The sequence below is a fragment of the Phyllostomus hastatus genome, unplaced genomic scaffold, assembly GCF_019186645.2.
Source record: "Phyllostomus hastatus isolate PE091 unplaced genomic scaffold, TTU_PhHast_1.1 phas_contig_159, whole genome shotgun sequence".
Lineage (NCBI taxonomy): Eukaryota > Metazoa > Chordata > Mammalia > Chiroptera > Phyllostomidae > Phyllostomus > Phyllostomus hastatus.
In genome coordinates, this window is record NW_025333640.1 from 1,330,607 (window position 1) to 1,355,819 (window position 25,213).

Sequence of the window (25,213 nt, forward strand, 5' to 3'; positions counted from 1 at the left end):
GTGGCTCAGTGGACTGAGCACCGGCTTGTGAACTGAAAGGTTTCTGGTTTGATTCCCAGTCAGGGCACATGCCTGGGTTGTGGGCCAGGTCCCCAGTTGGAGCTGTTTGAGAAGCAACTGATGTTTCTCTCTCTCTCTTCTGCTTCCCTTCCCCTCTCTCTAAAAAGAAAGAAAGAGAGAGAAGAAAGGAAGAAAGAAAGAAAGAAAGAAAGAAAGAAAGAAAGAAAGAAAGAAAGAAAGAAAGAAAGAAAGAAAGAAAGAAAGGAGGGAAGGGAGAGAGGGAGGGAGGGAGGGAGGGAGGGAGGGAGGAAGGAAGGAAGGAAGGAGAAAATTTGTGGCCACATATATATGATACACAATTTGCCATTTTATCCATTTTTAAGTGGCATCCAGTACATTCACCCTGTTGTGCAACCATCACCACTATTCCCAAAACTTTTTTATCACCCCAAACAAGAGCTCCATACTCAGTAAGCAATCCCCCCATTTCTCTCTCAACGCCCCGCTCCTCCAAGCCCCTGGTAGCCTCTAGTCTACTTTCTAGCTCTATAAGTATACCTATTCTAGATATTTCATAGAAGTAGGATCATGCATATCTGCCCTCTATGACTGCCTTCTCTCACTGCGCATAATGTCCTCAGGGTTCACCCACATTGTGGCAGGTGTCAGAACCTCCTCCCTTTTGAAGGCTGAGTAATATTCCACCTTCTGGATGGACCGTATTGTGTTGATCCATCATCTTTCGATAGACATCTGGGATGTTTGCAACTTCTGGCTGCTGTGAATCATGCTGCTGTGAACATGGGTGCGTGAACATCTGTTCAAGTCTCTGCTCTCAGTTCCTTTGGGTGGGTTCCTAGGAGTGGTGTCGCTGGGTGATGTGGTAATGCTGTGCTTAGCTTTTTGAGAAACCGCCAAACTTCTTTCTGTCACATGCAACGTAATTTTCTATTTTCTTTTTTAAAAGATTTTATTTATTTGTTTTTAGAGAGAGGGAAAGAAACATCAATGTGTGAGAGAAACATCAATTGGTTGCCTCTTGCACACCCCTAACCAGGGACCTGGCCTGCAACCCAGGCATATGCCCTGACTGGGAATTGAACTAGTGACCTTTTGGTTTGCAGAATGACACCCAACCCACTGACTCACACTAGTCAGGGCTGTAATTTTCAATGTTCTAGCAGTCACATAAAATAATAGAATAGAAAGATACTAGTAAAATTAATTTTAATAATATATTTTACTTTACCCAGTATGTCCAGAGCATTATCTCAACATGTAATCAGTATAGAAGTTAATGAGCTGTTTTACATCCTTTTTTTCATATGAAGCCCTAGCAACCCAGAGTGTATTTTATACTTTAAGTACATCTCTATTTGGGTGCTGAACTTTTTTTTTAAGATTTTCATTTATTTATTTTTAGAGAGGGAAAGGAGGGAGAAAGAGAGAGAAAAACATCAATGTGTGGTTGCTGGGGGTCATGGCCTGCAACCCAGGTATGTACCCTGACTGGGAATGGAACCTGCGACACTTTGGTTCGCAGCCCGTGCTCAATCCACTGAGCTACGCCAGCCAGGGTGGGTGCTGAACTTTTAACAGCTATAGTAAAATGGGTTCCTACTCAGTGAAGTTTCACTGAGTTTATGCTGTTCAGTTTTAAGTTTACATTTGAAGGTCAACAACATTGACACTTCAGTCCCTCTGTTGGGATTAGCCACATGGCACGTGTCAGCAGCCTTCTGAGGCTGGTGGCTCCACACAGGACAGCGCAGAGTCAGACCAGACTGCAGTCGTGTGCCACTTGATGGCGGGGGGGACGTTCTGAGAGTAGGTGCATCTTAAACCACTCCTCATATCACTGGTTTCCCTTTCTTAAAACTTCTAGCCCTGGCTGGTGTGACTCTGGGGACTGAGCACCGGCCTGCAAAATGGAAGGTTGCTGGTTCCATTCCCGTCAAGACACCATGACCGTGTTGCGGGTCAGGTCCCTGGCTGGGGGCAGGGGGGAGGCCACCGATTGATGTCTCTCTCCTTCTCTTTCTCCTTCCCTCCCCTCTCTCTAAAAAGAAATAAAATTTTTAAAGATTATTTATTTATTTATTCTTAGAGGGAAAGGGGGAGAGAGAGGGAGAGAAACATCAGTGTGTGGTTGCCTCTCACATGCCCCCCACTGGGGACCTGGCCTTCAACCCAGGCATGTGTCCTGACTGGGAATCGAACCAGCAACCCTTTGCTTTGCAGGCCGGTGCTCAGTCCACTGAGCCACACCAGCCAAGGCAAGAAATAAAATCTTAAAAAAAAAATTCTACAGCAACGAATACTGCTCAATAGAGATACAATACAAGCCACACGTATAAATTAGTATTTTTCTAGTAGCCACGTTTTTATGTGAAGTTTTGGCAATCTAGAGTGTATTTTATAAAATTGATTTAATAATATCCTTTCTTTAACCCAATAGATCCAAACTAGTATTATTTCAAAATGTGATCAGTATTCAAGTTATTGAGATATTTTCATTCTCTTTTTATTCTTAAGTCTTGGAAATCCAGTGTACCATTTATGGCAGCACACCTAATGCAGACCCTCCCTTCTTTTTTTTTATCCTCACCCCAGGACATTTTCTTATTACTTAAAAAAATTTTTTCATTTATTTATCTCCAGAGAGAGAGGGAGGGAGGAAGGGAGGAAGAGAGGGAGAGAAACGTCAGTGTGTGGCTGCCTCTTCTGTGCCCCCAACTGGGGACCTAGCCCATAACCCAGGCATGTGCCCTGACTAGGAATCAAACCAGCAATGCTTTGATTTGCAGGCTGGCACTCAATCCACTGAACTACCCAATTTTCTTATTATTTTTAGAGAGAGGAGAAGGGAGAGAGAAAAACACCAATTGAACCCTCAACCTTGGCATGTGCCCTGACCAGGAATCAAACCCACAGCCATTTGGTCTACAGGCCAACGCTCTAACCAGCTGCGCTACTACACCAGCCAGGGCCAGATCCTCACTCTTCACTGTAGATACTTAATCTGTACTTAGACTCCATAAAACACAGAACGGAAGAAACAGATTTGCACATCCAAGATGTTCCAAATGTACTTAAAAGTTTTCCAATCACTAAATTGAGAACCAGACATTTTTTTTGGTTTGGGTTTACTATTTATTTTCAAGTTGTTTTTGATTTACAGAAGAGAGGGTCCATTTTTAAATGTGAATGAGCGGTAACGACTCCCATTCCTCAGACACAACAGGCACAATTCAAGAGCTCAGGAGCCATGCCGGGCTTGTGGCCAGTGAGTTGGGTGGTGAGGGTGTAGAACAGTTCCCGGATGCAGAAAGTTCTAGTGGACCACGCTGGGCTGTAGATTTGGGCTCCGCCTGCAAAGTGGGAGAGAAGTTTGGGGTTATATTGAGAGGGGAGAGTGGAGGTTCTGGATCATGATGGCTGGAGCTGTGTGTGTTTAGGCAAGAGACAGATGTGTCTCTAGGCCTCAGTTCTCTCGTCTGTGAAATGGGCAGCTCCAGGGCTGCACACCTGAGGAGGTAGATTTCTGCTCCAGTCGTTGGAGTCCGGGATCTGGGGGGACTTTGTGACCACTGGTGGGGACAGGAAAGACTGGGAATTTTGGGAAATCAGCCAGCACAGACTCAGAGAATCTGTTTTTGAGTACTTATTGAACATGAAACACCAAGTAAATATAAAATCCAGTTCACACTGACATCCCTGAGTGCTTTTTTTGCTGTGCCTGCAAACAGGCCAGGCTCTCTTTCACCTCCGGGCTTTTGAACCTCCGTTTCTTCTGCCAGGAACATTCATCCCCCTGACTCCTACTCGACCTGGTGAGCTCTTACATAACCTTCAAAACCCAATCCTATTGGACCCCTCCCAGACAGAGCCCTGGATTTAAGCCTCAATTCCGAGGCACTGGAAGCTTCTTATAACTAACTCTGTCTTCTGCCCCAGACTGGGGAAGAGTCTAAGAAAGCTGAGAAAAGGTCAAGGTGGCACCTAGCAGCTGTTGGGACCCACCCCACCTTCCCTGGGAACCCCTGCCCGGGTGGAGATGTCGTGTTGCCTAGTGCCTAGGAGAAAGCGGCCTCGGGTCACTGTTTTCGTTGGGATTCCAGCTCTGCCATCTCCTCACTCTGAGCCACTTGGCCTTGGTTTTCTCATCGGTAAAATAGGAGTCACACCAGTGCCTGTCTCAGGACTCACGAATATTAACTTTGGTCACCCACGCGTGCCCCCTGGGCGTGGGTTATTATTTTTGTTATTGATGATGCTGTCTCCACTCCCCCTCCTCCCAGCTGCTCTGACCCATGGGTCCACTCAGCTGGGCCAAGACATGATGTCCCTGGCGCCATTATCTCCTTGGGGTGCTGCTGCAGCTGCTTTTGGCGGTGTGCTTCTTCTCCTACCTGCAGTGTCCCACAAGCCCATGCAGTCCCCTTGGTTGACAATGGGCTCTCTCACCACAGCTCCCAAAGGGTGCGCAGGGTCAATGTCCTCTGAAGGGACCCTGCTGGGCCACCTTGGGCTCCCCGCCCAGCTGCCCCTGCTGCTTCTGCTGCGGGCGTGGACACCCAACATCCCACACCTCCGTCCACTGCCCAGAGCTGTGGCCCAGCCTAGCCAACTGCCAGCGTGTACCTTCGGGTGGGTGCAGCCCCCGTGCATCCCTGAGAGGTCAGCTACCAACCACAGGCACAGCTTCCGCCTTTCCCCGGCCACCCAGCCAGTGCTGGGTCTGGTTCAACCTGGACCTGCCTGGCCACGGTCCACCACTGAAGGTCCTGTATGGACACTTCACTCTTACCGTACCCTACCACACAGACTCGGACATAACATGGTAGGGCTGGTTTGAGCCGTGACCCAGCCAGCTGGCCGGCACACCGGTCAGCCTCTCAGCCAAGAGTGAGCTGGTGGCCGGATGGTGTCCACTGGAGGAAGGATTTGACTAGATACTTTAGGTTCACCTCTAAGTGGACATGTGCAGGGGCTCCACAAGCCACTGCCCCACCGGTCATGACCAAGTGGCTGTCCCAGGACAAGTTTTACCTGGCTTTTGACAACTTGTACCCCAACTGCATCACAGAGAAGCCGTGGAAGAATGCCCTGCAGGCCTGAACCTCGACCATGGTGTTGAGCCCCAGCAGAAGCAACAATTCCTGGCCCCAATACCTTTATCCACTTTACGGCTTCCAGAGTCCCAAGGAACTGGCCAGGTATCTGCTAGTGGTGGACAAAGACCACACCCACTACCTGAGTTACTTCTGCTGGCAGGAGACACTGCAGCCTCCATCCTTCTGCTGGGACCTGATATTTTTCGAGGCTTGCTGGAGGCTGCACCAGGAGTCCAGCCACACACAGTGACCAGCATGGCCTCCTGGTTCACACGGGCCGACCAGCCAGTGGCCTCACATGCCAGTCACTTCTGATTTCAGGAACCTCACCTGCCAGGGACCTCACTTGCTGGGGCCGGGGCGCTGGGGGATGGGGACTCACCTGCTGGGGATGTGGGGTGCTGGGGACTTCACCCACCAAAGCACACATTGCCTGGCCTCAGGTCCCTCCCACTAGGCCCTGCTGGATCTGCTTGTGGTCATTGCCGCTGGTGTAACTGCCTGTGGGGCAGGCAAGACAGTGCAACGTTGGCACTGTCTCCCAGATGAAATGCTCCAATGAAAACTGATGTGTGCTCCCTTACTCTAGAACAGAGGTTCTCACTCCAGGGCAACCCTGGAGTCCCCCAGGGGACACTCAGCAATGTCTACATTTGTAGCTGTCCAGACTTAGAGTGGACTGATAGCATCAAGTGGGTGGGGGGTCAGGAGTGACACCCAGAAGCCTTCATGGCCCCCCAAATCCAGAAGAGTCTGGCCAAAAATGTCAAGAGGTGGAGAACCCCTTAAAAGCAAGCCCATCAGGCAGACAGGAGAGAGTAAGGCCCAGAGGGACTAGAAAGTGGGGGCCAGGCTGTCTTGGGGTCAACATGAGGCAGGGCTGGCACAAGGATGGGACCACCCCTTGAAGGAGGTCAAGGGGAGGGAGTGTGATTCTGTGTGTGCGACACGTGATGATCATGCAGGGCCAGGAGCATGGCCGTCAGCAAGGGTGTGTGAGGCTGTGTGTGACGGAGTTCGCAAACCTGTGTCCTTTTTTTTAGAATGAGTGGTGACTCTGAGGGAGCCCCTCTGTGAGTGTGCAGTTCCAAGTGTGAATAAAAACTGCGTGTTTAAGCATGTGGGCTGTGGGCCTGGGTGTGATGCTGTTAAGCCCATGTGGGTGGCAGTCTCTGTGCTGTGTGTGTGTGTGTGTGTGTGTGTGTGACCTGAGCTGAGAACCCCCGCCCCAGGGGTCTGTGGGGCGCCCTGTTTACATTTCAATTATTTAGTGGGCTAAGCCAGAGCTCTGTGGTTGGGATGTTGGATCCGGGTGGGAGACAGGGAGGTTAAGGTCCCAGGAGGCCGGGGGCGGGGGGTACAAACACACACACACACACACACACACACACACACACAGTAGAAGCCAATCTTCAGGGACTACAAATGCAGGCTTCAAGGACAATTTTTCCACTGTATGTCCTGAGCTCAGCATTGTCCCTCTTTAAGGATCAGGGCCATCTAGGATGGGGAAACTGAGGCTCAGCTTCCACAGTGTCTGGGGACTCCAGCCTCTCTGCCACGCCAGGATGAGTCAACCCAAACAGTGGAGGAATCCACCTCCCCAAACCTCAGAGACAGAATACTGCGGGGGCAGGCAGGGGCCCCAGCCAGCCTCCATCCTGCAACTGTCTTCCAAGCAGACCACCCACTGGCTGGGGCCTGGCTGCCAAGCCATGTTCTTGGAGCTCCAAGTAAGTCCTGCTTGTTAGCTGCCTCCAGTTTCTCTAGCTACAACCGGGACCCTGGGGAGCAGGGAGCTGGGGAGCGTTTCTGCCTGGCTATGTGATCCTCCTTGGGGACAGCTTCTGATTGGAGCCCTCCAGCTTCTGGACCCGGATTGGGTCTGGAAAGGATGTGGTGGTTAGAGGGTGGTCTTGAACTCAGATGTGTGGGAAAGAAGGAATGGGGCCAGTCTAGGGAAACAGTAAAGGAGGGGAGGGGGTGTTCCTTTGGAAGTCCCCAGTATGAGGGGCTGAGGAGGAAGGGTCCACACCCGCTAGTCTTTTAGATGACAGCCCTGAGCCCAGCTCGAAGCGCCCGCCCCCTCACACGCCCCTTTTCAGACCAGGGGACCCCCTCATCCCTCCCTGTGCTCTGGGAACTCAACACTCTGAGCCCTTCCTGGGCCTGCCAAGCATCAAGGTGACACCGCGGGCAAATATAAACCCCGCCCAGCGCTTTTTCCGTCCTCTGCTGGGGCTCGTCATAAATCGCCCCTCGAGCTTCGGGCAGGGTTTTTATGCGCCAGGACCTAGATCCCTTGGGGCTGGCTCTGCCCCAGCAGGCGCCGGTTTTGGGCTGGACCGGGCTGGCGTCCTCCCCAGATGTATCCCCACAGGGAGATGGGCAGCACACAAATATTTTTAGCTAGTAAAGGAAGATAGCGTCTTCGAGGTCGCTCTCGTGGGGGCTGATCCGGCGTGAGGATTCTCATCAGGTGAAGGGCGCTCGGGTCCTCCTGGACCTGTCTCTTCTGCAGAGTGCCTCCACCTTCTCCTACCAACCTCCATTCTCCCCTTTCCCTCCCCGGAAGCGCACACTGTGTGGAGGTGAGGATGGGACACCTGGGGAGACAGGGTCCAGCTGGACTCGTCTCATCTACACAGTGACTCCATCTTCCCCCGGAAACACATCTTGCTGGGACGGAACTCGCGGGGGAGGAGCAGAGACCTGCCGGGAGATACGATGGACGGTCCCTGACGACACGGCCCCCATTCCCCCTATTTTTCCGCTTGTACCCTGAGAACCCTCTTTAAATATTTCCTTCCCCCCAAAGCAAACGGGATCCTCCCGCCATCCTGCAGGTGATACCCACCCGCACCCATCCCCTTTCTCCCAATGGAGATGGCGCCGCTTTCCCACACGCCCTCCCCCTCCAAGAGGCGGACACCCCTGGTGCGCACAATCGAGACCCAGCTCTATTTTCCACACTTTATCTATGTACAGTTATCGCAAGAGTCCCGAGGCCTCGACGGCATCTTCAGCGCCTGGGCAGTCTGTGGCGGGGTTTGCCAGGCGGGGCTGTGGGTGCCGTCGGGGCAGGGGAAGTGGCCGCCGTCTGGCCGGGACCGGTGAGGTAGGGTCACACGCAGGCGCACTCGCGCGCCGACAGCTCGTGCACCGTGTGATAGCGGCTGTGCGCGTCCAGGAAGGACACTTCGTCCTCGTAGGCCGTCGGGCGGCAGCAGGGCTGCGCGCGAACCCTCTCCCGCCGCACGCGCCGCCGCTGGCGCAGGCGCCGCAGGCCCAGGTCGTAGACGCGCGCGGCCGCCTCGCACGCGCCTGCGCAGTAGCGGAACAGCACCGTCTCGTCCGACGCGTAGCCCAGGCCCAACTCGCTCACGCGCACCTCGAGTTCGCGCAGCCCGCACGGCCGCGTCCCCGACCGCGCACGCGCGCGCCGCCGCCGGGGTCCCGCTCGACGGCGGGGACTCGGGGGCCGCCCGGCCCACGGCGTCAGCTTGCGCAGGTCCACGGCATCCGGGGCTCCCTGCAGCAGTGCACGGTCTGCGAGGGGAGGGAGAAAAGGGGATGGGGGTCAGCGGGTGGCGAGAGGGAGCCTCCTCCCGTCGATGTTCTACTGCAAAAAATGACCCTTCAGGGGACGCTGGGGCGCCAGCGCATCTGCCTGGGCAGTGTTGGAGGGGTGCATATCCAGACCCCCATGCTTGGTCCCCAAGGCTACCAACACCTTTCTGGACGCTGCTCCTATGCTGAGCTGCTCAGAGCCTGGCTAACCCCTCCTGGGTGCCCTGGACCACTTTCCAGCCTGCCCCACCTGAGCTGCGCTGATCTGGGTGTCTCAGCCACTCTAGGCACCGCCCCGCCAACAGTACTGTCTGTGGGTCCCATCCTTATGCTGGGCTGCCCCAAGGTACTGACACACCCTGTCTGACCAGTGTTGGAGTGCTGCTTCTCCCATCCCAACCCCTCACCCTTTAGTTGAACTGTATGGGTCTGTTTCTCTGGGGTCCCCCACCCAAAGCCCCCACATTTCCTCTGAGCCCCTGGGCTGCTCACAACCCTCCATCCTGTCCCTACTACTCCACTCAGTTCCCCCATCCAGAAACCCAAATAGAGGTGTTTGGGCTTCTCGGAACATACAGAAGAGCAGCAGGCACTGAGGCCTGTGTACGGACGCCAGGACATGGAGTGGCAGCAGCTATTGTCAGGGTCACTCTCATGTTACAGATAAGGAAACTGGGCACCCAAAAGAGCAGACGTGCCCAAGGCTCTACCACCAGCAGGTGGCAGGGAGAGACACAAACCCAGATAGCATTCTTCCTGCCTCTATCAAGTGCCCAAGTTTGGCCCAAGTTCAGCCCTCTTCTCCCACAGCTGCCGGGAGGTGCCCAGGCTCACAGAATCCCAGGGTCCTGTAGCCTAAATTTATTTCCCAAGAGACTGGCCCTGCCCCAGTACAGTAAGTGCTTACTGTACATCGTTGGTAGGTTCTTAGAGCTGCGGCGAAACAACAAAGAATGAAACCAGTTTTACCAAAGACTAATTGACATAAAGAAGAGTTAAGTTCCTAAGGCATCTCATCGTTATAACAAAACTAAGTTTGAGGAAATAACTTTATTTGAGAACCTGTTACACTCCGCAGCCCCAGGACAGAAGCACAGGGGTTGGAATGGCTGTTGGGAGGCTCCCAGCCCCTGACAGGTTGCAGTCACGCTTGTGGTTGGGAGAAGAAATCCTGAGTTTAGCCTCCACCTGCCCCCAAGGCTGGCATACCTGGCTGTCAAAACAAGTAAAAGGGTAGCCTGAGGGGGAGGGACTGTCGCCCTGGGGGTGTCTGTTTCCACAGGGGATCTCAGAAAACAGACAAGCCCCCGTTCTGAGCCTAGCTCTGCCGCTGTCTTTGTACAACTTCAGGTATGTGACGACCCTTCTGTGCCTGTCTCCCTCTCTGCTCTGCCTGCTTGCAGAGCTTGCTGAATCCCTGCTGTGTTTGTGGCTGGGAGGGTGGAAAGTGGGGGGCAACAGAACAGCCTTTTCTGAGTTCTTGCAGCCCAGAAAGAGGACCAGGATGACCAGCACTGTCTGCTCTGGATTTAGGTTTGAGCCTGGCTCACTTCTGGTGCCTACGGTTGCCCATTTAGTGTGCACACCCCGAGGTGTGCATCTAGAGAGCTTTTTGGGAGGTTGCCAGATGAAATACAGATGCCCAGTTAAATTTGAATTTCAGATAAACAGTGAATAATCTTTTAGCATATCTGTCCCTGCATCCCTCCAGCAGGCCTGGCCACGTGCACAGGGTCTGGAACGCAAAGAGATGAAATGTGCTCCCTGCTCCCCCACCCCCACCCCCAGCCTGAAATTCCACCATCAGCGCATTAGTCCCAGGGACTAGAACATTAGGCCTTGGGGGAATCAGCAGCCACTCCCTTCCTGTGGTACAGCTGGGCACAGGGATAGGACACAGGACTGGCAGGCACCACCCATGGGCTGAGATACTTCCTAGTAGATTCCATCATTGGTGCTTTGCTCCCAGAACCTGGAGCACTAGCTTTGGGGGCCCTACCCTGGTCTCTGGGACCCACCCAGTGTCCTGGAAAGGACTCTGTGGTCTACAATGGCAGGGGGTGGGGGTGGGAGCAAAGTCCATGCTGGAGGCCACCCCTGTGCATTATGCAGACAAGAAAGGACTGTGTGGTCTGACAGGGCGGGTGTGCGTGTGGTCGCCACCCGCAGGCACCATGCATGCGCCAGGCCTGCACCTACATCCTGGCCGCCCACACGGGCACACCATGTGGACATGTGCATGCACACACAAGGTCAGGGCCCACGCAGAACTAATACAGGACAGGCGCCAGAGGCACGTGGGGAGTTGGATCAAGTGGCCACATTCCCCAGGTGGGTGTTTCATTCCTCTACCTCCCTGCCTTTTCCACATCGGTCTCTCCCACCCTCGTCTGTCTGTCTCTGTTTCTAGGTCTCTCTCTGTCTTCCCCTTAGCCCCTATCAACGCATGCAGGTCACTGGGGCCTCCAGTCCAGCTCCCCTTCCCCACACTGTGCTGTGGGGGGCCACCCAGCTGAGCTCCTAGGTCTAATCTCCATCTGGCCCTGGACCCCCGAGGGACAGAGCCTAATTCCTTGTGACAGTTGAGCCAAGAGACCCCAGTTCCCAGGAGCCATCCCCCGCTTCCAGGCCTTTGGGGGACTTGCACCCTCCCTCCACCCCATCTTTAAAAAGCCTCTGTGGCCCGGTTCCACTGCCTGAAATCCCACCAGTATGGCCAACTCTATGTTGGGGGTATCTGACCCGAGACCGGGAGAGGGGCTTACACTGGGCCAGGCGGGTGATCCGGGCATCCAGGGTGCGAGGTGGCCGGCGCAGCGGGGCTAATGCGGGTCCAAGGCGTTGGTTGAGGAGCAGGCCATCCCGACACATCCAGATGGAGAGCACAGAGCTGCACAGGACCGAGGCCAAGGCCGCTGCCTTCCAGCGCTGCATCCTTGGCCTGTGGGCATGGGATGGTCAGCCCAACAGCCTCAGTCCGCCAGGCAACAAACAGGCATGGGGTACTGTGCCAGGCACTGGGGACACAGTGGGGCCTCTGATTTTGAACCACTGCTGCTTAATGATCAATAATAACAGACATGATTTAGCAAGGAACCACCAGACGTGGTTGTGAATAGCACTGCTAAGGAGGGGTGGGCGTGGTGCCAGAAGTATCAGGGGAACTGCCTCACCTGGGGACCCCAGAATGCTTTCCTGAGAGTTGAGGAAAGCTGAGAATTAAACAAAGGTAGCAGCTGGCCAGGTAGAAGAGAGTGGTATCTCAGGCAGAGGGAACAGCCAGTGCAAAGGCACTGAGGCTGAATCAAGCTTGGCCAATCCATCCAGGAGCCCAGTGCATGTAGGGAAAGGGTGAAAAGTGAAGGCATTCCCAGTAGGGGGCACTGTGGGGTAAGGGTGGCCAGGAGGCCGGGTGCTTTGAATAGTCTGGGAGGCAGAAACCTTTGGATTGAGTCTTTGTTCCTTAACTAAGATGTCCTTGGTTGTGACTTCCTGCCCCTTTCAGAGCCTGGGTTTACTCTCTAGACAGGTAAACTGATTCCCAGGAATGGGCTGCAATGAACCAAAGCTGCTCTGGAGCCACTTCCAGGCTATTGCACAAGCTGGTCCTTCCACCCAGAACACTATTCTCTCCCTCCCCACTTCTGTTCCCCTTCAGGTTCCTCTTGGGCCAGCACCTCCCCCAGGAAGCCTTCCCTGACTGCTCCCCACCCCAGGCCCTGAGCATCCCCCATTACAGCACCCATTACTCGGTGCTGTGACTGCCTGGGAGCATCGTGCTTAGTGCACACAGTGTTTAACCCTCGTGCACCCGCACAACCGAGTCAGAGCAGCTCCCTGCTGCCTGGCGGCCCCTGGCCCTCGTTTACATTCCCCCACCCGGCTGCCTGGTGCCGGCCGCGCGGGGCCTGGCGACAAGCCCGGTGTAAACATTTACACAGAGCGCTGAAAGCCGGGCTGGACGTGGGTCAGCAACTGGGCTCGGCCGTGGGGTGCCGGGCGCCCCCATGGGCGCACCTCTATGCACAGGCTGCTTGCCAGGGCTAGGGGCGATTATTTGCATTTCATTTGCATGTGATTCACGTAGGCCTAGCGGTGGGCGCTCTCACCAATGCACTGGCACAGGACCTAGGCCCAGCAGACAGTAACAATGGGTATTCATGAAGCGCCTGCTCTGTGCAAAGACCCCGTGCTGAGCCCAGGAGAGACCCACTGTTACCTCCATTTTACAGCTGAGGAAACTGAGGCACAAAACAGACAGGAAGGGGCTTGTTCAAGGGCATTTGGCTAGAAAAGGACCTGAGATTCCAATGCTGCCTCTTTAACACCAGGCACATCACATGGGCTGGACTGGACCGGGCGGTGCTTCGGAGCAGAGGCTGTCGAGTCACTCCAAGGACTTGCCACTATGTGGTATCACAATTCTTATTGCTGTCGGTGGCGGTGGTAGAGAGTGAGCTCCCAGACGTGGGGGCATGTAAACAAACCCTGGCCAGGCTGGATATCTGAGGGCATGGCACTTGCAAAGGCCTGGGGGCAGGACCAGGCCCGGCTGGTTGAAGGAACAGGGAGGCGGCCCCTGTGACTGGGGCTGAGTGAGGCAGGGGAGGTGACAGGGCAGGTTGTGTGGGGCCTTGTGGGCTGCAGGGAGAATATTTCATTATCAAGGTTGTGCAGCAAGCAGGGGTCAGCCATTTGTCAGGTGACCAAAGGCCCCCCCCTTTTTAAAATTTTTTATTTATTGATTTGAGAGAGAGAGAGCACAACACTGATTTGTTGTTCCACTTCTTTATGCATTCATTGGTCAATTCTTGTATGTGCCCTGACCAAGGATGGAACCCCGCAACCTTGGCGTATTGGGAAGACACTTCAACCAAGTGACCTGCCCGGCCAGGGCACCCCCTTTCTTTCTTTCTTTCTTTATTAAAGATTTTACTTACTTTTAGAGAGGAAGGGAGGGAGGGAAACATCGATGTAAGAGATCAACATCGATTGGCTGCCTCTTGCATGCCGGACTGGGGACCAAACCCACAACCCAGGCACGTGCCCCAGCTAGGAATCAAACCAGCGACCTTTCGCTTTGAGGAAAGACACTCAACCAACTGAGACACCAGTCAGGGAAATCCCCTTTATTCTTAATGAGCACCTACTATATGACAGATCCTGTTCTGTAAACAGTGCATATTAATTCATTTCAACCTCACAAAAATCTTCATCCCATTTCACAGATGGGGAAACTGAGGCCTATAGTAACATGACTTACCCAAGGTCACAGAGCTGAGATTGGAACTCTGGTGGCTGCAACCCCTAGTAGGGGGAGATCGCAGGGGAACCCACCGAGGCTCAAGACCTCGGGTGAACCCGGCTTTCTCAGTCCCAATGCCCCGCTCGCTCTCACACCCAAACCTTGGGGCAGCGTGCTTCAGCCTCTCTGTTGGAGCCAGGCCCCTGCGCAGCCCCAGGCTGTGGTCCTGACTCTCCTAAGGGCTTAAGAGGGGACTGAGAGGGTGGGTGAGCCAAGAGCCAAAAGATGGCCTGGCCAGAGGACTTCCTCCCCACCCCTCCCCCGCTGGCCTTGAAGTGGCAGACCCCACCAGAGCTCTGATGGGGGACAGGAAAGCAGGGGGGCTGACAGTGGAGGGGGCCCAGCACATGCCAGCTGATAAGCATCTGTTAACAATGGGCCTTTCTGTAAGGGGGTCACCCAACTGGTTTGTCTCTGGCACAGACCTGACCCTGAGAGGGCGACGTGGGTGTGGCGGAGGGCATGGGGAGGGCCCAGGTGTGCTTGTGTAATGGAGGCCTCTAGACTCGGGCAGGTGGGTGCCTCGCAGTGCATTCGGGGCTCACGCTCATTCAGACCCAGCATTCTCATTCTTGCACACACTGCGTCCCACTCACACATGGGTGTTGGGTGTTTTTACACTGTCAAACAATATCCCACTTACACACTCAATGTTTTCATACAGTCATGCATTTGGACATTTTTACATACATTGAAACCCTCACATTCACACACCTCAGCACTATCACATACATATTTGGGAGTTCTCACACACACAAACACGATCATACTTACACACTAGGGTGTTTTCACACTCCTACTCAAACACTGCCACATACTTGGATATTCACATCATTAATCTTCTAACATCACACACACTTGCACACAATCACACACATGTTTTCACACTCAAACATTATCAGAAACACATGGGAGCATTACCATACTCACACAGTTTCACACTCACACACTTGGGTATTTTTAGACGCATGCATCACAACACTCGCATACTACCACGGGCACAAGGTACTGTGTTTCACACCCATGCACTTCCATACTTGGACAATTTATATTACACTCAAACACAATCACACTGAAACAGTACCATGCTCATGCAGTAGTGTGACTCTGCATTCTGGCTACATGCTCATGCATGCAGGGGCACACACACGTGCACACCCTCAGTGCTGTTGGCTTCTCACTGCTAAGATACCAGAGGAGCAGTGAATGGCACCCTCATGGCGGGCTGAGGGTGAGGCCCCTGGAAGTGGAGGAGGCAGAATGACCCAGGAGAGAATTGCCCTGCCCCAGCCCCTGGCACCCAGCCAGGGTTCACACCTGCTGGCATCTCAGGTGCCACCCACACTGCCCCGATGGGGACCGGTCAGTTCCCTCCCAAGCCCTCAGACAATGTCCAGACCCTGGAGAGTCCTCACTGTAGGGGGAAGGGAGCAACTTTCCTACTTAGGGGCCAGGCCAGTCTGAGCTGCAGCAAGAGGGATCAAGACTAGACCTCCATCTCTAGCTGGAGGCCACAGTATCCCCAGGGCTGGAGTGGGGCGGGAGGGGAATCTGAGACTCGGAGAGGAGCAGTGATAAGTAGCCCAAAGTCAGTCAACCAGGCAGGTCCAATCACCCAAGGAGCAGGCATTCAGGGTGAAGGTGTGTGGGTGTTTCTGGCAGCTTCCTTGGTGGTGCCAGGAAATGCTGCTCATTATCCTGGTGTCCAGGCAACACCCTGGGGCACCACCTGTCCACAGACTCCCAGGGACATCCACCAGGCATACTTGTTCCCAGGGTGAACAGCCTGTTCTGAAGAGCTCCTGGCCTCAGGGAGGCACCTGCTTCATGCTTGTTCCCAGGAAGGATGAGAGGTGACCCCTCCCTCAATCCACTCGCCCCTTCAGTCTGGGGAGGCCTGTAATTGGGGCCTGTCATCATTGGGCAAACTCCTACTCATCCTTCAAAGCCCTACATCCTAAAGCCTCTTCTCCAGGAAGACTTCCCTGCTCCCCATCTTGGCACTTCTGCCACAGGCCCCTCCCTCTTGCCCAGCCCTGCAGCATAGTGTGGACGTCCATGCCTGTCTTTCCTGGGGCAGGAGTTTCTGGAGGGGCAGCCTGGGCTGGGTTATTGCAATAATTCTGTTCACAGAGGCATGAGCTGGCTGCAGCTCTCCAGTCTCCACGCTTTTGGTGCCTCCCTCCACGTGCTCTCTTCTTCCTTTCTCCCTCACTCCTGGACAATCCCTGGTCCTCCCATAACTCAACTTCCCCATCTTCGGAAAGTCTCCGAAGGGGGTCACCCAGCACTGTGGGAATGCCTGAAGGACCTGGGAGGGCTCGATGGGGTGACTAGCAGGGCTGCCATCATGGCCCACGGCAGAGCGAGCCGGCCTGTGGAGCCACACTGGCAGACGTGGGGGTGGCCTGCACACCCAAGGAAGGCGTGTGTCTGTGAGCACGGACCACAGCACATGGGCTCCAGACGGCCGAGTCTGGGTCCCTGCTCTGCCTCTTCCTGGCTGGGTAACATGCTCCTCTTCCTCTCGGAGTCTCGGTTTCCCCATCTGTACAACGGACTGCCCGGGAGCCCTCCCTCATTTGGAGGGCCATTTAATAAATTCAGTGAAGTTCTGCAGACCAGGCCAATGGCAATGGCTGGGCCCAGCCCTCGGACACACGTTCTTGCAGGCCTGTACCTCTGTTTCCCCCGTCAGCACTGACAGCTCCGCGGCTGGCAGCTGGGCTTGCTCCTGGGAGAGCCCTGCTCGTCTCCTCTCCCCCTCTGGCCTCTGGGGGTCCACTGATGGGGAAACTGAGGTCCCATGATGGGTGGGACTTGGGCCTCTCTCGAGGCAAGACTCAATGGTTCTGCAAAACAAGAAACAAACTCTGCAGCCCACAAAAATGTGTCCCCTCCCTTGGAGAGCCCCAGGGCCCAGCCCCACCCACAGTGGGGACGGGGAGGCCAGGGCAGTCTTGAGCTGGCAACACACATCTGGGGGTAAACCAGGAACATCTGGCTAGCACAGCTGGTTCTGATGCTGCATGTGGAGGGGCTGGGGCCAGCCCATGAGACGGCCTCATGGCGGGCACAGTCAGACACCCCCAGCAGACCATACCCTTCCAGGCCTGGCCAGAGGTGGCGGCATAGCCTCTCTTCTTCTTCCCCCAGCCCAGGAGCTGCCTGCTGCTCAATGCTAGCACCATGGCTGGCCCCTGCTGCTCTGAGGATTGAGTGTCAGCCCGAGCTCCTGTTAAGGGGCTCTGGGTTTGTCGTGGCCAAAGTGCAGCTGAGGGGGGACAGACACAGAGAGAGTGGCTTATGGAGAGGACCGTGCTGGTTGTTTTGTGATAATAATAGTAGTACAATAATCACAGCTTACAGTAACCCTAGCAAACAACACTATTGGTATAAGCAATTTACATATAATGACTCATAGCAAGGTATGGACTATTTTATTCCCATTTTATAGATGGGAAAACTGAGGTCCAAAGAAGTGAAGTTACTTGCTCATGTCAAACAGAGTATCAGTGGCCAGCCTGGGATTTGAACTCAAGTGTTTGGGCAAACTCCTACTCATCCCTCAAAGCTCCGGCCCCAGTACCCACTCCTCCACATTCTTAACCATGGCCTCTCTAACAACAATAACATTAACACCTGGCAGTGTCGGCTATTCCATTTATTTAGTGCCAAGCACTGTGCTAAGGGCTTTCCATGTGTTTAATTCTCCCCACCGTCCCTGAAAATATTATTATTACTAGCCCCGTTTTCCACGAAGAGTAACTAAGGCTTGGAGAGGTAGAGTGACTTGTTCAAATAAGTGGTTGAGCTGAGGTTGAACCTGGGTCTGACATCAGACTTGTTCTATCAACAGCTCCACAACCCCTGGGCTCTGGATAACAGGGTAATGAAGAAGGGAGGGGAGACACAGGGAGGGGATGATAGGCTCCACTGTTTGGGGGAAAAATAGGGCTGAGCTTCAGGGAAGTAAGCATTTCCTCAAAGACACACAGCAGAGCAGAACTAGCAAGTGAATAAAGGGCCAGAGATGGCAGAAAGCCCAGGCTGCCTGGCTGGGCTCTGCCCCTAACACGTTAACTCAGCAAACACTTACGGAGCCCCTACTGTGTGCTGGGCCAGGCAGGGAACTCTGCATGACCAAGGCCAACCTGGGCCCCACCCTTGCCAACTCACTGTCCAATTAGGAATGGATTATAAATAATAAATAAACATGGTAATTTAGATGTTGACAGTGAAACAAAAAAAGAAAAAACAAGGTAAAGCAGTAGTGACTAGGAGCAGCTCTGAGGCTGAGTGGTCAAGGAGTGCTTCTCAGAGGAGGCAGCATTTACGCTAGGACCAAGTGAAGATCTGAGGAGAGCATTCCAGGTGCGGGGAACTACAGGAGCGATGGCTGAGGCAGGACGGTGACTGTTCAAGGTGACCAGGGTGACTGGAGCAGCAGAGCCAGGGAAGAACAGGGAGATGAGGTGGGAGAGGGCACAGGGACCCCGTGACCCGCCTGCGGGGCCAGTCCTCCCCTCTGCATGGGTGCCTGGAGCCCTCTCCCTGCATCTGCTCTGTGTTCTCAGGGAGGCTGGGCTGGTGTGTGTGTGTGTGTGTGTGTGTGTGTGGCTCGGGGCCACAGTTTTTCAGACCCAAGGACCCACCATTTCTAGCCCAGCCTTCTGCACTGGCCCATAAAATTCTCACCTTGACCACACCAGGCTGGTCTGGGGCTGGCCCCAGAGGCATATGGGACAGGCAGGAGGGGGCTGCCTGGGGTAGGATAACAGGATCAGCCTAATGAGGCCTGGCACAGCGCACAGCTGAGCAGCTGGTGTGGGGCCCGGCAGGTGGCGTGAGGGTTGTGGGTGCTCTGAGGGTGGCCAAGACATCACACAAAGCTAATCAATGGACAGGAAGGGAAACTGAGGCACGGGCCCCAGGCTGAGCTCAAACCTTAACACTAGTTTCCTGGGAACCAGGGCACCTGAGTCACTTCTTCCATCTCCCCAAGTTCAAATGTTGCCTCAGGTCCCCACCACACTGAGCTATTTAGGCACAAATGGTGTCCTCTCTCTGGGCCTCATTTTTCCCCCTTGAGAAGTGAGATCTATCTGTTGCCAGCAGGGGCCACCCACTAATTTCTTCCTGCCCTGGGCCCCTCTGCTGCACCTTGGGAGACCAAGAGAGATGCACCTGCAAAGGAATCCCACAGCCCCGCAGCAAAGATGGCTGGGCCCACTGACACCACACGCGTTCAAGACCTATTCCTCTCTCCTCTGTACTCCCAGGTCCAATGCCCAGTAGTGTGCCCCACCCCACCGGTCCCTCCACCAACCTTTCAGAACAGCCTGTCCTTCTCACACTCACCCAGGCACCCTGGATTCACCACAGCCAACCAGCCTGTTCTTTCCTGCTTCTAGATCTCTGCCTGTGCCACCTGGAATGCACTTTGTTTCCCACTTAGAAAACTCTTACTGCCCTGGCCTGGTGGCTCAGTTGGTTGGAGCATTGTCCCATATACCCAAAGGTTGCAGGTTCAATTTCTGGTTAGGGCACATACTTAGGTTGCAGGTTCAATCCCCGGTTGGGGTGTTTATGGGAAGCAACTGATCATGTTTCTCTCTCACATTGATGTTTCTCTCTCTCTCTCTCTTTCTCTCCTTCCCTCCCTTCCTTCCCCTCTCTCTAAAATCAATACACATATCCTCTGGTGAGGTTTAAAAAAAAAAAAAACTCCTACTCATCCTTCACAGCCCCAGCTCCAAAGCTCCTCCTCCAGGAAGTCTTCCCTGACCACTCTACCCTAAGATAGAGCCTTTGTTCCCCACTCTGGGCTCCACCCTTAGTCTAAATCTGTTGCCCTTGAAGGACAGGACTCAGGAGCCCTGACACCAGAGTCAGCCATACCAGTACAGTCCAACAAACATTTGTTGAAACAATCTCTTGATTGTGTCTTTGTGTCTGACTACAAACTGTTTGGTTCCTTCTCCTACCATAGACTCTTTATATCCTCTGCTCCCTCCTTGAAAACTGAGGCCTGAGACTTGAGGGACAAGCGCTGATAGTGGAATTCCAGACACTGCACACCCAGCTGCAGAGGGGGATGTTTGGTTTTCTTCCCTGCACCCTCTGGAACCAGCTCTTTGCAGCTTGCTGTGGGTAGGCTGGTAGGCCCAGGAATGGCTTCAAAATCCCGACCCTCAGGAGTCCTGGGATGAAGGGAGGTGGGAGGGTTGTCCAAAGGGCCCCAAGGCAAGGGGCTGAGGGTGGGGAGAATCTGGCAAAGCCACTGACATCCGCCTAGACCAGTCACGCCCCATTGGGGCTTCCTCAGCCTGGGGCACTTGCAGGCAGACAAAGAGTGTCAGGGAACAGAGAGGATGTCGGCAGGGAGAGGGCAGGGCAGGCAAGCAGGAGTGAGGAAAATCAGGGTCCAGCCCCCTGTGCCCCTTTCCAGGCCCCTGGCCCAGCTCCCTGGATCTGGGCTGCTGGCCCAGCCTTGCAGGTAACCATAGGCCCTTTAAGCAGGGCCAGCGCCACCACAATACATGCTGGTGCTTCCTGGGGAGGGGACAGGGGTGATAGCAACTCCAGGGAGGGCCATTTTCCCCTCCAATCCCGCACTAAACCTGCCCACCGTCTGCAGCCCCCAGGGTCTGATAAATCCTAACCCCCACACCGCTCCTCCTGGGAGAATTTTGAGACTATCCTGAACAAGACAATGCCTCTCTTAAAAAGCAAGAAAGAGGGCACAGCCGCTTCTCCTTCAAGTCCAGGTTTTGCCCTTAAGAATCACCCCCCCCCCAAAAAAAATGTGTTCGCGCCCTCTTGTGGCTGAACAAGTGGCTCCAGGAGCCAAGAGAGCCGGGCCCTTACCGGAGGACACCGTGTCCCCGGCGGCGGCGGCGGCGCGCAGGGAACGCGGCTGGAACGCGCCACTGACAGATGTTTACTTCTGCGTGCAGCTGGGCCGCGACGGCAGCCCCCCACCCAGGGCATGCGGGATCTGGATGCTCCCCACTGCCCCTCGTAGACCAAATGGCAGGAGAGCTCGCCCTCTTAGAGGCTGGGGAGGGCATTCAGGCTGCCCCTGCTCCCACTCCTCTTCAGACGCACACATGGGGGCCAGGGAAGGCAGACGTGCGCTCTCCCCGTCCGATAGGGACTCCCTCCCTGCCAGATCCTGACTTGGAGAGGCGTTTAAGGTCGCCCTCCCCACCCCGCCCCTCTGCCAAGCGCCGACCTGTTGCCCCTTGACCCCACCCTCATACACACGCGGGTTCTGGGCTCCGGCAGGAAAGGTACTGGTCTACTACGAATCCCTAAGAGCCCCCCATACTGCCGTACATGGGGCCGGTCCTCCTCTCACCTCGGCCCCTTGTGGGCCCCTCGCTTGCCCCTGCTTACCTGCTGGGGTGCCGGACTACCCGTCAGTGGTGGCCGCGCCTGCCGCCCGCGCCGGCCCCAGCCCCTGCCCCTGCCGCCGCGACCGCCATTCGGGCCGCCTGGGCCCGTGGCGCCTGGGGGGGCCCGGGCCTGAGGGGGCGGCCGCGGAGGGGGCGCGGCGCGGGCCGGCCCATGGGGCACCCCCGGGCTCGCTCAGCCGCGGGCTGCGGCCATCCCGGTCCGGCTGGGGCTGGGGCTGGAGGATGCCCTGGACGGCCTGCGGCTAGAAGGGCGCGGGGGGCGCACGGACGGCACAGGAGACCTCGGGGTGCGGCGCGGGGCTCCGGGGCGGCAGAGCAAGGGGCCCGGGCGCTCTGAGCCGCTCCAAGGCGCGCTCTCCCGCCGCCTCCGCCGCGGACCGCTCGGCCGGCTCGGGGACGGAGGCGGGGCCGGGGGCGGGGCCAAGGGCGGTAGCTCGGGTTTCCCGGGACAAGAGCAGCCTTCGCCCCGCCCCCATCCGATGGGGCCCAAGGAGCGCAGGTGGCAGGGGTCCGGGATCACAGCGCCCTCCTAGACGGCGATCTCCCCGGGCCCCGGAGAGCTCCGCGGCGCTCCTTTGGAAAGCGGATCCCAAGGCACCTTCTCCCCAAGAGCCCCTCCTAGGATAAGAGCCACAGTGCCCCGACGCCAATGCCCGCGGCTCCTAGTCCTCCCTCCCCCCAACTACACGAGGATCTGGCCTTACAGTCAGGCTCCCGGGTCCTTCCTGGTCCCCTTTCGGAAAGCAAAGCCCCAAGAAGTCCCCTCACCAAGGAAGCCCCTGAAGGGAATCCTCTGATCAGCGCTCCCTTCAGTTAGCTGTTTTCCATTCCGGGCGCCAGTGACCCGACGGTGCATCCTCAGTAAATCCGGGGCTTCAAGACGCCCCCTCCCCAGATCCCTCTCTGGGCAATTAAGAGTCACAGTATTCCTCCCACCCCAGTAAAGATTGAATGGTCCCCTAGTCCCGCCCCAGGTCGTCTTTCAGGAAAGCTAAAAGCCTCTCCTGAAAAAGCCATTCCAGAGAACTAAGATCCAGTGTTTTTTCCCTAAGACAGTAATACCCTACGACTGACGACTGCCGTCCACAGAGCCCCCATCAAGTGGAAGTTCCTTCCAATCTTGCCCCAGGGCCCTGCGGGGTATCTCCTTCCCACAGCTGGCTCCCGACGGCGCTCTTCAGGGCACCAAGACCCAGCGCGGCTCCCCAACAACCAATGAGCCCAAATCCACTGGGTCCTCTCCCCGACGGCTCTGCGTTCCCAAAGCGCCCCCTGGCGGCCTCAGAGGACTAGAGGAAGGGAATGAAGGGGCAGAGTGGGCGGGACTGGCACCGGGGTGGCTCCACCCCACCCCGGTTTGTTAAGGAGAAACACCTCCCTGCAGCCCCGCCCTCGGCTCCTGCCCTCAAGCTCCTCCCCGCACGGTCCAGGCCCGCGCCTGTGTTCTTGGGGTCTGGTGCCCAGGTTTCTCACTCCGGCCGTCTGATTTCTTGGGGTCTTCTCACTCTGGCCTAGGCTGCTTGCGTTCCTCTAATCCCAACATCTTGGGGTTAAGAACATTAGGCTCTAGTAGGACCCCACTCCCCACCCGCAACACCCTTACACCCATGGGGCCCATACAACTTGCATGTACACAGTGATGGGGGCCACTCAGGCACCCTGACCCTGTTGTACATGAGCTCATGAGAGTTTGAGCCGATTGGGTGTGTGCACAGCGTGTGAGCACTGTGTGCTGCACGTGCAAGCGGGATGTAAGTGGCAGTGTGACTTGGGGTCAGAGTAGTAGTGGAGCCGTGGCTGCCAGGTCCCACCCAGTCCAGGATGGAAAGGACAGGTGTCTGTGCTGTGTGGCTTTGGGTGAATACTTTGCCTCTCTGTGCCCCAGTTTCCCCACCTGTATTATTACCAGATTCTCATAGGGTTATAGAAAGGACCCATGCCAGGTGCATGGTAAACAGTGTTTAAATATCCGTCATTGTAGGTGTTGCTATGTGCTCACTTGCAGAGACACCCACACCCTCAGAAAGGAAGGGCATGGTGCAGTTGGCCACACAGATATTCCCCAAACCTTTGTTCCAGGCAGAATCACACCCACTGCCATGCCTGTTCTCACATGTAAGTACCTTCCTTACATCCACAGCGGTCACAGCCGCCTACATCCTGCCACACGGACAGGGGCTGATGCTCACGCTCATACAAATATTCTCACTTCACTCCCATTCATGCACACTCATGCACACAGACGCAGAGCTCACACTGCTCCAACACATGCACACACATGATTCCCTATTGAGACACAGTCCTACATGATATTCATATATTTACCATCAGCCCACTGGCCTTCAGAGTACCCGCAGGGGTCAAATTAGGGCTGCTGGTGCACATGCATGCTCATTTGGCACATTGTTACACAACTCCCATGTTGCCTGGTGCTGGCACACACATTAGCACACATACACTGAGCTCACACAAAAAACGACAACACTCACATGCCATCCTAAGCACAGATTGCCGACACTACAGCCACACATGCAGAGGAACTGTGGAGACACTGTCGCGTGTGCACACACACCAGTCTGGGAGGCACAGCTTCCCTGTACACACGAAGCCCTGCCAGGAACTCGCCCCCACCCCTCCAGCCACATTAAGCTGTCACCAGCTGCACCGTGGCTGCCTCCTGCTCACCCCACACTGCCTGTGCCCCCTCCCCCTATGGTTGGAGGCCTTGGGGGAGGGGTTGTTCAGGCACATGGGGAGCAGGACACTCACATGTGCCCACCATGTGGACGCTCATAAAACGGTTGTCCTGGCAACAGCAACTTAAAAGACTTGGTTCTTCCTCTGGGGTGGGTAGGACGGAAGACAGGGGGTGGGGACACCAGGATCCACGCCCACCTTCCACCACAGGCGTGTGTGTCACACTCAAGTATACACACACTGATACAAACACATGTGGAGGAAACCCCATCACACTCACACCCTAGAGACCCAGCCCTCAGGGCCAGCCCCACATGGTCACATGAGACATAGGTGTGACACCCTGACACACCACTTTGTCATGTCCCACAACCCAGCACCCCCGCCACTGTCTGTCACCAACCCACACACTGCACACTATTTTGGTAACACAGAAACCCCGTCACACTAGCTGACTCACACTGCAGCCAGGAATTAGTGTGCACGAGGGCACCTCTGCCCTCCAGCCCTCACCCCCCTCAAGGAGTTGTCTGGGCCTGGCTGCCCAGGAGGCCGAGGAAACTCAGAGGGTGGTTCTATGTTCAGGAAACATGAGTGTTTACAATGCTTTATTTTTAAACCTTCCTCGTCCCACACTGGGGCCCCTGCAAGGCAGAGCGGGTGGAACTAAAAGTGCAGCCGGTGGGTCTGGGCTGTGGCCTGCCCATGGCACGGATGTGCAGAAACCAAGGGGTGGCGAAGAGCAACTGGCACCCATGGGCACCTGGACCCTATGGCTGGTTTGAACCTGCTGGCCCCAGGGTCAAGGCTGAGGCAGGGGTGGGACAGCGCAGGGCAAGCTGGAACCTAGGCTCTTTCACATGCCTGTGGTATTTGTCCAGGAATTAGCTTTGTTCCTTCCTAGCCTCCTGGGATGCCTCTCCCAGGTAACTCCAGGCAACACACCCCCCTCCCCAGCCTGCTTCTGTGCCCACTTGGCAGTTTTGAAAGGCAAGAATCAGAGAGGTCGAGATGCTGGCCCAAGGTCACACAGTGAGGAAGAGACTCAAACCTGGGGTTGGATGACTCTACAACATTCAGCCACTTCCTATAGCCACTCCTCC

At 55.5% G+C, this 25,213-nt stretch overlaps 2 protein-coding genes across 3 annotated transcripts; one reads left to right on the top strand and one right to left on the bottom strand.

Annotated features, from left to right (window-relative positions):
- The first annotated feature begins 3,268 nt into the window (after positions 1–3,268).
- Positions 3,269–5,432, top strand: LOC123813905 (3-galactosyl-N-acetylglucosaminide 4-alpha-L-fucosyltransferase FUT3-like). Its single transcript, XM_045831358.1, is given in 4 exon segments — positions 3,269–3,286; positions 4,473–4,842; positions 4,844–5,356; positions 5,359–5,432. Coding segments are annotated over 4 exon segments (975 nt in total).
- A 2,644-nt stretch (positions 5,433–8,076) lies between these two features.
- On the bottom strand, positions 8,077–21,801 carry NRTN (neurturin). 2 transcript variants are annotated; one of them, XM_045831842.1, is made up of 4 exons: positions 21,394–21,801; positions 16,673–16,844; positions 11,453–11,628; positions 8,077–8,666 (listed from the first exon to the last, which is right to left on the bottom strand). In XM_045831842.1, the coding sequence occupies exons 3-4, from the start codon at positions 11,619–11,621 to the stop codon at positions 8,242–8,244; spliced, it is 594 nt and encodes a 197-aa protein (XP_045687798.1). In that variant the 5' UTR covers positions 11,622–11,628; positions 16,673–16,844; positions 21,394–21,801; the 3' UTR covers positions 8,077–8,241. The 2 variants fall into 2 exon arrangements, with proteins under 2 accessions (XP_045687798.1, XP_045687797.1); XM_045831841.1 differs by lacking the exon at positions 16,673–16,844.
- Positions 21,802–25,213: the final 3,412 nt, after the last annotated feature.